The sequence below is a fragment of the Carassius gibelio genome, chromosome B9, assembly GCF_023724105.1.
Source record: "Carassius gibelio isolate Cgi1373 ecotype wild population from Czech Republic chromosome B9, carGib1.2-hapl.c, whole genome shotgun sequence".
Classification (NCBI taxonomy): domain Eukaryota; kingdom Metazoa; phylum Chordata; class Actinopteri; order Cypriniformes; family Cyprinidae; genus Carassius; species Carassius gibelio.
This window is the reverse complement of record NC_068404.1, coordinates 21497984-21510865: the sequence shown is the minus strand read 5'-3', so window position 1 is coordinate 21510865 and position 12882 is coordinate 21497984. Positions and strand designations below refer to the sequence as shown.

At 37.3% G+C, this 12882-nt stretch overlaps 1 protein-coding gene across 1 annotated transcript in view; it reads right to left on the bottom strand.

Annotated features, from left to right (window-relative positions):
• The window catches only part of LOC127965046 (solute carrier family 49 member 4), a 39503-nt gene that overhangs the window by 10633 nt on the left and 15988 nt on the right, over nt 1-12882 (bottom strand). The window contains exons 5-7 of the mRNA XM_052565587.1: nt 11196-11304; nt 6589-6656; nt 1381-1508 (exon numbers count right to left, since the gene is read on the bottom strand). Coding sequence (XP_052421547.1) covers nt 1381-1508; nt 6589-6656; nt 11196-11304 — 305 coding nt within the window. The remainder of the gene's footprint in view (nt 1-1380; nt 1509-6588; nt 6657-11195; nt 11305-12882) is intronic.

Below are 12882 nucleotides of genomic sequence, written 5' to 3'. Positions count from 1 at the left end.
ATAAATTTGTATGTTGATTACAGTTCAATATTAATATTTCCATTTTTTGTGTATACCATGATACATTTTTCAGAATTCTTTGAGCATAAAGTTCAAAAGAACAGTATTTATAAGAAAAAGAAATCTTTTGAAACATAAATGTTTTAACTGTCACTTTTAATCAATTTAATGTATCCATAATGTATGCATTATTTCCCAATTTAAAAAGTAGTGTAATTTTTCTTTTTAACCAATTTAATGTTCCCATGGTGAATAACAGCATCAAATGCTTTCAAAAACATAAAAAGTTCATAATGATTCCCAACTTTTAAATGTAATTTAGTTGTAACCACAAATCCAGAAAAAATGTCTTCCATATATGTGGTAATCATGGTATAAGTAACAGAACTAACAAAGGCACCAAACAGTCAAGGTAGTAAAGTGGCCACAATGGCAATCACTGTCAGTTATTCCTTACATAACGTTATATAATGAATATTTTTATTTGAATAATATTTACACAATTCAGATAAAAGACAAATCTATTTCAAATTGCACTGCAACCCACTGAACTGATGCAATAAAGCATGAAGACTCTTTACGTGTGTTCTAGGAACACTTGCACTGACATTTACAATCAAATGGGTTTATTCAAGCATGAAGTGTTGCTTCTAAGCAACAGCATGTCTCGTTGAAAATCATTCCGAGAAATCTTACAGGTCGCAGTGACTGGAAGAGAAGCAAAATTACCTCATCACTGTGCAAAAAACACCCACATTTGGCTCGTGACGGGAGTAAATTTGATGTAAAGAAAGACTGGTATCCATGTGGTAACTATTGTATAAGTGAAGGAAATGGCAATGGGCCTTTTAAATTAAATGGACATGGTAGGCGAAGGTCCACTGTCAATTATTCCTTGCATAATGATTCCAGCCAGAATAGGTTCTGATGAATTGATGTTGCCACAACATAGCCTTCTGTTCATTAGCATGAAAGATGAATTGCGAGAGGCATGGAAAGCCACGGATGGCAATGGGACACGTGTGAGCGATAAAATCTTGCCAGATGGAGTGAAGGCCCACGAGTCTATGAGCTCTGTCTGCCAGGAATTCTGGGAGACAGCAGACAAAAAAAGTCAGGTGCCAAGCATAAAATGATTATTGATGGTAATATTTGAGCTGGCTGATCTATAGGGCATATGTTTGATTCAGGCCGGCTTCTCTAGAGACCCACTCCCTTTTCCCCTTCACTGATCTGGGCTTAATGAGTTCCTCTGGCTCCCTCTTACCGATACAATTGCAGCTTGCCTATGCCAGCACTTGCCTACCAGACTCCCTGCGGGGCGACAGTTTTGTGGATGTGCACAAGGCAGAACATACTGCCATTTTCAGCACAGTATACCTTGAGTGGAGGGCAGGTGAGTAAGCCTGGTCAGGCAGGTGAGAGTGAACCAGGTGGCCGCCAAGGATGCTCCGGCAAACATCAGCACCAAAATTAGTTTCAGCATTCCTCGAATATAGTCAGCAAACCTGAGGGCAAAAACAGAAGACAAAAGAAAAGAGGAGGAGGAGGAGACGAGAAACTTGAATCTCGAGTCATAGCTCAAAGGTGACAGAACAAGACAAAAAAAAAAAAAAAAAACTACAGAGGCAAGCAGGCAAATTACAGGCAGGCGCAGGTGAAACTTTTTCACAGATGTTATTTTTGGCACCCACGTCAGAGACGCATGCGGAAAATCTTGTCCCTCAAAGACTTGACTACTGGAGATGACTCAAAACAAATTCTTACAGTCTTGTAAATTTGATCCGCACTAACTTTATCATTTCTGACAAAGTTCCCCACACCGTTTCCTCTCATCAAGCACATTTTAGCTCATCTAACATGATGGAGATACATGGCATATCTCTAGGGCATGTTCTTCATCACCTTTCTTCACAACAGAGATGAAAGCCATTATAAAAATGTTAGCTGTTATTTGGTTGCAAGACTCATCATTGATAATGGCTTATGGGCTTTTAATGCATTTTAAAGTAATTATTAACCTCAAAATGAAAGTTCTGTCCTAATTTACTCACCCTCATGTTTGAGTTTCTATATTTGGTGAACACCAATGGAAAAAGTTATTAAGTTATTAACAAAGTTATGAACAGTACTGGGTAGTAACTGATTATATGTAATTGTAATTGGATTATTTTACATTTTAAAATACTTGCAATCAGACTACACTTTTTCATTGATTACATACTATTCACATGGTTATATGACAGGCAGATAAACAGGTATACGATTTCATTTTTATGAATTTTTAATATTTTGACTTTTGTCATTTAAAGAATTTTTTTTTTTATTAAAGTATTAAATTGTTATGATTTAATTAATTATTAGTTTTCCATTAACAAACCCCCTTGGTTCTTTCACAAACCCCCGTTTGGGGAACTTTGACGTAATATAATATTTGATGCTCTTCATGTTTTAAAAATAACTAAAGTAATATATTTTATTTCTCTTTGTATTTTTATATCAGTATTTTACAAGATTATCTTATTTAAATCAATGTGATAAACAAGTTAGGTCAAAGTAATCTAAAAGTAATCAAAAAGTAGTCTGATTACATTACCTAAAAAGTGCAATATAATGGATTGCATTACTTCAATTTTTGTCATGTAATTAGGAATCAATAATGCACTACAATTTGCATGTAATCTACCCAGCACTGGCCCTGACTAGAGGAAGTCAGGCTTAAAAAAAAAAAAAAAAAAAAAAAAAACTACAAAAAGCACCATAAAAGTATAATAAAAATGGTCCATATGACTTAAGTTACATTTCAAGTGTTCTAAAGCTAATTTGTTTTGTGTGAGGAAAAGACAGAAATGTATGTAAATATTTACAGATCTTCCATGTATGATAAGTCAATAGGTTATATATACATATAAGATGTATACTTTTTCAATACATTTATGCTGTTTTTTGGGAGTTTGACAGTTGATTCCATTCACATTTATTGTATAGAAAACAGAGGATAGACCAATCTTCAAAATTTCCCATTTAGTGTTCCATAAAAGAAATCATGTCAAACGTTTGGACAGCATTAATAATGAACAGAATTTTTATTTTTGGGTGATCCATCCCTTTACATTTTAAGCATTAACTTTAATTGGCTGTCGATCACGCTTTCTTGACCACACAACACCTTCTGCGTTGAAAAAGCAATGTCACCCCTACCTCCCGACTGCTGTCTGACAATTAAAGTCTGGTGGTTTGTCAGGCATCCCAGTGTTTGCCCAACTGCTCAGCATACCTCACACCACAAACCGTTAATTGACCTGCGGAGACAGCCTCTTATGATTCACCCGTCTTGTATAACTCCACCGTAACGGTGAACGAGGACGAATCTTTGACAAGGACTTGCGGCTATTATATCCGCCTCTGGAATCGCATCAATTAGAATGTGCAGCTATCACCCCTGCAGCTCAATTTTAATGCATCCATTTTTCTAAAGCATGGACTTGACCCAAAGGGCTGAGCTCTGCGGCGGAGAGCTGGTGGCGTATAATAACTCATGTTAACGCATTTGCAGCACGATTCATGGCATAGGGAGGGCGCTGGACCCTGTAACTCACAGGGGCCAATTAACAAGAGATCACTCGCCAAACGACCACTAATAGGACCAGGTTGGCTTGGAGACTTAGTGGGGCATCTGTTGCTTCTCCCTGCAACCGGTCCCAAATGAACAGCCGAAGTGAGAAAAAGCAAATGAGTAAAAGTGCCAAAGCAACAGGTGTGATGTGCATTCTTTAATTAGCTTTATGAATCCCCATTCGGGTTGAAGCTCACAACTCATTTGAATAACACACACAACTAAGGCAGATCACAGGTTTTCATTGATGTTTTAACCCTCTTTGTCCCTCCCTAGCTTAACGGCATTTCGAGTACTAACCCAAAATGCAATGCAGCAATATAACAATTGATTAAATGCCTAATTAAAAGGTTTTCAAAATGCAGAACCTGGCTGGATGTGCTGATTGGGGCCCTTCTGCAAACATTTAGTCATCAGGGATAGACAAATCTCTTGTTTGTTTTTTTAGCAGACAACAGTTTGCTCTTTCTCTCTTCTCTACACCAGTGTCTTAATCAGTCTGTGCGACGTGACTATTTCATTAGCATTTTCACCCACTGTTCATAACAAAAGCTGATTTTAATAAATTAGCAGGAAGAGAATAAATTAGCTTTGGGACCTGGGAGGATCCAAAACAGCCTGGGGGGAAAGAAAAGCCTAACAGAGACAAAATAAATGTGTAGGAATGACCTGAAAAGTATGACAAGTTTGACACTGGTTTATATGAGATTTTTTTTTTCTTTTTTTTTTTAAACATAGAAAGTTTCCAGCACCGTCAGCATTCTACCATTTTGGTCATGAAACTTTAATAATTAGGCCTAAAACACTGTTGTGACAAGTATAAATATATATAAAAAAACATTTTCTTCTGTAGTTTGCATTTTCTCTCCTCAGGAAGTTTTTCTTTCTGTCAGTGGCTCGGCACACAAACTGTGCCTGGCGTGGGTTATATCATGAATATGCATTATTTTATTTGACGTTTGCCCTAATTGATTTGCTGTGAAGTGGAAGTTGGTAGCCACTGTAGGATGAAAACCTGCCATTCAGCCCACTCCTATAGAGAACCAGTGCTGGTCTCAAAAAAAGTAATAACTACCAGCTGTCTACATTTTTTCCTGCGCACGACTGTCAAACAAAACCAAAAAAATACAATGATTATCACCCCAAAAAGTGTGGGAGACTAATTTGATAATTTATAAAAGAAGGGCGACAGTTCAAAAATACATCTTTTTGAAACTGACTAGTTAGTGTGCTGCCTGAATGACTAGTTAGTCTTTAGTTAGCCTTGCAAAATTGCACTGAATTGAAGTTGTGTCTTTCAAACACTAATCAGACACTTTTCTTACGGCTTTCTATTTTTGACCTTATTAGTACAAGACAGTGTAAAGGAGACAGGAAGGGAAGTGGGAGAGAGAGGGGGGCAGGATCGGGAAAGGTCCTCGATCCGGGATTCGAACTTTGGACGCCTGTAGCACATTGTGAGAGTGACCGCTCTGATTGGCTGTTCTGCTTAGTGAACGAGTGCACAACTGGAAAAACAGAAGTGTCGCAAGCAAGCAAATGAAAAGCAAGCAAAATATACCCACACCTATACTATCGCTCGTGGAGAGACTTTAAAGATTCAGAGAAAACATTTAATTCCTAGAAAGAAATTGCAACGAAGCTTGGTGTCGACGACCCGGCGTTATGCAAATAGCAAGTGACGCAAGTATCAGTTTCAAATCAGTTTCAAGTTTCAAATAAATGTTACACCATAGGCCTACTGCTGCTGTTGATGTTCTTTCAATAAGCAAATTTAAAGGGTATACAGTAAATGAAATGCCAAACGAATATACAATAATTAACTTGTTTTTATCAAAAGTAAATCAGGACACCACATAAAATATAAAAAAGTATAACAGTTTATCCAGTTTAATAAAATAATTAAACACTAATAAAATAAAGAAACTGACTCCAAATTTTTTTTCCACATCATGCTAAAGTTTTCAGACTCCGAGACATTCACACTTCCCATGAAGGACTGATTATGGAATGGTTCTTTTGTATTGCAAACATGATACTTAATTAAACCTTATTTTTTTGTCTATAATATTCTGACCATTGGGGTCGTCTCTAGATTGCCTACACTTCTTCATTTCATCATTGTTGTGTTTAGGGCATAAGAGCAAGCATTGCGAGTCATGTTTACATTAATCTACTACCCGCCTCCAGTAGCAAGGGCGTGTTGGAAATTTAGTTAACTGTATACCGTTGCTCAGCCTTTTCGAACTTCCTTTTCCCCCGAAACGAACACCAAAAATGAACTCCGTTTGAAGTATATCGGGTCTTTAATTCTAATTTACTAATTTGCAAAATGTATGTGCTCATTGTTTGTTGGTTGTGTTTTTAGTATGTTCAAGCACAACGTTTTGGCCCAGATGCAGGTAACGTGAGGTGACAACACAGTCTACTTTCACTGCCATTAGTTTTTTGATGTCGTTTAGACCCATAAGGTGCGTTCACGCAGGATTTCTGGTTGTGTTGTAACACAAAACAAAACATGCAGATCAACAATTCAAACAGGGAGTTCAATGATTTTTGTTGAGAAATGTTTTGTTAAAAGGTAGTCAAATTGTTACAAAAGCGATGCTTTGATGGCTGTTACTGCGGTGCTTTAAAGAGGATGAATTTAGAAAGAGATTTAGCATGCTGACAGTCCCAACAGTTATAACACACTGTCAGCATGCTAAACTGCTTCCTAAGAAGTTAAAAAAAATCTCTAAATTCAGCCACTTAAAAGCTCCACTGCTAAAAAAAACTGCACAATTTGACCTTACTAAACTAAGCCAATAAACCTGAGACTTGGTTTCTTTGAGAAGGAAGGCATGCTGATGTGTGACTAATGTTTTAGGCTCTGCTGCTTTTGGTTTTAACATCACTGGACAATACATGTAAAGCAAATGCTAATGTATGACAACACCACCATCATTTCTCATGCATGGGCCATTACTCACCTCGCCATGGCCACACCAAACACACAGCCTCCAACTATGGACCAGAACCCGATCCAGCCTGCGTCCACCTGTGAGAGCAGAGAAAGGTGCGATCAGTTGAGATTATTCGCTGCTTGTAATGCTGGACATCACTTGTGGAGCAGCTAGATGGATAGTGAGCCAGGGGCATCTGCAGTGTCGATCAGAGAGAAGAATAAACTGCCAGACATCATGCTGTCCACGAACATGCCTATGATGAACAGTCTGGTTCAACAGCAGACTTCATAAAACAGATGGTCTATATCAGGCATGGCTGAGGTCAACCACCGTATTGATAAGAGCAGGGAGAACAAAACAGGTTTCTCTATGAGAACTAAATCAAATGTTGTTTAAACTTAGTATCTGTGTTTTTGACACACTGCGGTCCAAAAGTTTTGGGTTGGTATTTTTTTTTATGTTTATGAAAGAAGTCTCTCATGCTTACCAAGGCTGCATTTCTTTGATTGAAAATACAATTAGAAAATAATATTGAAAATAGAAAATAATACATGAAATATTATATATATAAAAAAAAGTTAGAGACAAACTCTGAAGTTGGCTTGAGAAAGCCAGGCAAGAATTGGGGGGTCTAGACATAGTGCTGGCTAACAGGTTTAAAGTAGTTTGGATTAAAATATTAATGTCTAAATGCTTGAAAGGAAATACAGTCTATTAGAATAACAGATAGAAAAAACAGTAAAGTTGGTCAAATCTGGAAAGGTCTTTGAGCCGGGACCCGAACTCGGGACGCCTAAAGCACAACAGAATTACATGTTGGCACACTGCCCGCGAGGCCATCAGCGCCAATCTATTTTCAGATATTTTATTATCATTAACATTATCAACTATTTTATCATTTCAATTTTGATCAGTTAACTGCATCCTTGCTGAAAAATAAATAAGTCTAACACTGACTTAATGATTTTATAGATAGAAGGACGGATGGATGGATGGATAGATAGATTCAATTTTAAAACGTATTTAGAAAAACAACTTAACTGTGAGCGAGATAATGGCTTTACAACCAATTTATTTTTATGTCTTCTCAGCCAACAAAAAAACTTTCTAAAACACATTGGAAAAGCAAACACAAATGCCTCTTGTCCACTCGGATCATAGAAATTGAATAAACTGCTCTATAACAAACCACATAAGTAGAATAATAATTGCGGCTGGAAAAGCATTGGTCTTTGATTTGGCTGATTTGATAGCTAGGGATGCTAACAGAGGGATTAGAAAAGCTGGCTCTTTCTGGGCTACAGACTCAATTCCCTAGGGGTGGGGATGGCTGGCTATGCTCTCCAGCACCAGGAACCACATCTCTCACTCACTGCACAGGAAAGCACCTTCAGCAAAACTCTGATCCAACAACAGAACATTTCCTTAAGGTCCTTCCAACCTGCGGCTATCAGGATGTACAACTCTACCCTGAGTTGAATCTCATGATGTCTTTGGGTGGATTGTAATATCACCATTTAGAGAACCTTGGGCTCATAAATATAACTTTGCTCATTGTTAGATAATCTTCCTAGGCCAGAGTGTCACAGTGCTAAATTAATATTCATGAATCATGCTAATTAATATTACAAATTTCATACTGTTTTGGGATGTAGTAGAGCTTACCTCTGAGATGAAATTAAATATTAATTTAACATCAAGACATTAAAAATAATTTAACATTTATTCCATCCCTTTAAAATGGTCAATGACACACTGTCAGTTCAGTGTCATAAAGTGTGATTTATGTGACGCTGAATTTGTGCATGTGACCTTTATTTGACAGCTTCATCCTACTAGACTACACAAACCCAAATTTTACTATTATTATTTTATATTATTTTATTTTATTATATTATTTTTACAGTGTGTGGAGATACATTTTCAGATTTAACCATCTACTTAACATTGTCAATGTTTCTTTCTTGACAAGCATATCCTCAATAACTGGCAGTAAGGCGCCGCTGCTCTGAGAATTTATATGGTCTGAGGATACATGTGCTGATTAAATGTCCTACTGCAGGGGTAAAAGACATCTTTATCTATTTGAAATAAACATCAAGTGCTAAAACACACAGTAAATCATAGTGCATAATCAGAATGTAATATATTATGTGCGAGCCAAGTAGACTACATAATTTAATATCAGACGATGGTGATGTGTTCTAAAAGTTTTCTGGGAGTGGGGTGGGGGAAGAGATGTTTGGCCCCCTGGTTCCGATGCCCCTGGATGTATTAATTGCTATTTCCATTCTGTGATTTATGTCTTCTGCTGTAACATTGCTATTTCCCCCAGGAAATGAAAGAGGTATCATACACTATGCTGTTTCCTTTGGCAAAAAGTGTAACTCATGTGTGTCCAAACCATTATTTCAAATTCAAATTTTTCTGTCATAGTGCACTGGAATTTTTAGGACTCGGGACAAGGAGAAGAATAATACGGTGCATGCATACCCCTAGGAAAATGATGTTACATACAGTCTACGCAGTTTAGGAAATGCTTTGGTCATCACTAGAGATCCGGTAGACTAATAATAACACTGAATCAATCTAAAACAACTAAATTATAAATAGATTCAATAGAAAATATAGAATTAGTAAGGCCCAGCTAGGCACAATGCTAAATCCATCCCAAACAAACGAAAACATCATACATTATCTGGTGTCAGTATAAACTAATATCACACAAATCACGTTCTTCTGGGAATGCTAACACTTCTTCCAGGTATTCTAGACCTCCTTGTTCACTAACATGTTTACACTGGAAACCTCACAGGCAAAAAAACCATGGCATCACTCACTGAAATGGGGTTTAAATCAGAAAACCACACTTCTACACCTATAGTTTTAATCAGAGCCAAAAAGTTTGGTACAGGCACCACAAAATCAAGCCCTAGTTTTGAGCAGTTTGAGGCACCTCTGATAAAACCAGCAATCCACCTTCTGTTTGATGATGAGTTTCCAATGGCAAAAGGTCTGTCTAATCAGTGCACAGCCATTGTGCGCAGACTTAATGGCCATTCACCATTAATGAAGCAATTAGACAAGGCTGATTAATGTAGCGGAGGACCGCGCACTTAAATGATGCTAATTATTGTTGTACAACTCTACATGCTTACTGCCTCAGGGTTCTAACTTTCCATTTGCAAATTACCAAGTGCAAATGTGAAACAAATTTGTTGTTGACTTCTGACACTGATCAAAACATAACTTAAATAAAAGCCTCTGAATACAAACTTTCTAAGGCTTCTAACCTCATTTGCAAATTACATTTCATATGACAACTGGATGCTGACTATTGTGAAAAAAGTCCCAATACTCATTGGATTAGGTATCAAGAAAAAACAATGAACATTACTTAGAAAGTTATATAGAATACACAATGCCAGGTTTCCGAAGTGGTCTAGGCTGAATTAACTGTTGAAGTTTAATACATAGAGTTTGGGGTTTGGAACAAATCCCTAACCAGAATGTCTGAAAAATATCAATACACTGCTATCTTGTGAGCACTTTATTTTACACAATGGGCTCCTAGAAATCTATATATAATTTCAGTTTGTCTGATAACACTTATTTCCCTTCAAATTTAAAAGACCAGGAAAAAAAGACCTTCTCAACAATGGTGAAATATTTAAATGGGAGAAGGAAATGCATGTGGCGTACACTTTCAATTGTTGTTCAAAAAGAACTGAGACTTGAATGAGAAGTCGGAAAATTCAAATTAGTCTCACAATGGCTTTGGCAGCGGATACATATTTGGGGGGGGGGGGGGAAGGAAAAAGGCATGCTATCTTCAACTTGTATGGTTTTCTTTCCAATACCAGTTCAAAGACCTCCTAGTTTACCTGAAAAAGAAACTACAAGACCACCATCTTTGTCTCTGCAAGCCCGTAATTCAGCTGGGCCTAGAATGTAACATGATTACTTTGGCCCACAACTCTAACATTTCAGATGCTAATGTGAGGAGGCTGGGGAGAATCAGAAACTCTGAGGTGGAGAGCTCATCTCATTAAGCTGTGGTTGGCCCATCAAAGATGGAGTACTTTTGTGAGTATGCAAATAAAAGCATCTTGAGCATGTATGTTTGATTAGATTCTGATGAGCTGTCTGGAGAGGGAAAGGATGTAGAGGGCTATCTTCATATGGATAGCTCTGGATTTTCAAAACTATAATTAGATCTTCTTAACAGCTTGTTTTGAAGTTCACAGTCCACCCATTCAGGCCTGCCAGCTTTTTAATGAGAAAGTATAGAAAGGCAAACAAAAATGTTTGGTCAGAGTTTCCAGTCAATACTTCAGTATGTGTGTTTGTACTCCCAGGGTTAATTATGAGTCAATAACCATTTAATCCACTGAAATTACATTTCATTTTAAATTATAATTGAACTCATAAAAGGTGCAAATGATTTGAATATCTGATAAATGCAACACAAGAAATACTGAAACACACAATATTTAGATTAATTCATTACATATATTAAAAATGTAACCATCGAAGCATAAACTAGACCTCATTCTTTTCCTGAAAACCTTATAATTACCTATAATGTATCATCTAAATGGGCCCAGCATGGAACATGGAATATATCTTACCTGGCTGACTTTAGCAGGTGTTAAAATCATGTCCAACACTCCAGCCCAGCCGGCAACAACCCCTGTGGGCACGGAGTAGGCGAGTGCTATCATCAGGAAGCGCATGTTGCTGAAAAAGCAAAAGCAAAGATCAGGACTGATGAAAACTTTTCGAAATAGAACAGTATGAAAGCACTTTAAGGCACTAGGCTGCATTTTGACTGTGTATGACGCCCGTTTCTGAAAGAGTAACAGATCTTTCAGAGCTGTCATGAAACTGAACATCAAAGCCTGTGCATCTCACAGAGAGTCAAAGATTGTCGAGTTTCTTTCCTATACCTTCCAGACTGTCACCAAACATTTATCCTACCTTACAGCTCAGTGACAGACAGATAAAAGTCTCCTGAATACAAAAAAAATACATAAATCTGATAGCAAAAGCAGATATCAGGGAAGCATAATGCTAGGATAAAGACATGCCCAGAAGCGGAGATTTGTCTTACATGGATTAAGCTTCCTCAGCCAAATATGATTTTTAACAGGCAGCATCAAGCAAGGGGTCAATGCAATATTACAACTTTATTAGCATTACAACAAAATGACAAAAATGCACCAGTGAACTTTTTACATTCTAATCCGTTTGCCATTTTCGTAAGAGTAAAACTGACTTAATTAATGAATGCGACATGATAAAATATTTAAAAAAAAAACTATGATGAAAAATGAGGGGTTATTTTTAATTATTGAGGTCCTGCAGCAAAAGTTAAATTGCCTTTGAGAATATGCAAAGCTAACAGATAGCTTTCTTCAGGTAATATAGACCTTGATATCAAGAGTTTAGCCAAGCAGGAATCGTTTTGAACATCTTATTAAATCTTACTGACCCACTGGGCAAAGCTATGCATAATATCAGTATCTGCATGCTTTTTAATAAATCATATATCTGTAGGGCATAGCTGAAATACTTTTACTCTATAATAACATTATCTACGAGACTCTCTAACAAGCATTATTTGCCAACAAATCCTTCTTGAAGCTAAGCAACAACAAAGTTGCTATGTAGATACAACCATTAATACAAGCACAGTGCATGGTTTAGTGTACTGTCAATTTTGTGTTAATCCTGCCCTGATACAAAAATCCCTTGCTATGAGGGATGTTTTTTCTTCATGTATTAGCATTTTTATGAGCATCTATCCAGTCGCAGGATTGCTGTAGTCAAGACTGAAACAGGTTGAGAATCCCTTCGTGGAATCAGTGTTTATGTCTGGCTTCTGGCAGGCCTCCAATCAATCCCGGCCCAATTACAATCACCCACCCTTCTCACTCACTCAAGTGTACCAAACAGCGTCTCCCCAACTTACCCAATAAGAAAGGTTCCCCCGTAAAACAACAAAGCATCTGAAACCAATCACGAGGGCTCTCCAAAAATGCTTTGTTTATCTTTTGAAGTGGTGTGCTGTATGGAATTAACTTGTTGTAGTTTGGTTCTTGGTATTTGAGTCTCTCACACTTGATTCGATTGAAAGAAAGTTGTTGTTTGATTGTACAACCCTCCTCCAGTCCCAGAGTTTTTGGAGCCATCAAGCCAGAAGGATCATCAGTGCCTTTTGTCCTTTGCTGGCTGTGATGGAATCTAATGCCCCAAGATTTCAATTTTGAAAGAAACGACAATTTTTAGCACCAAGTCTATCAATACTAATACTAA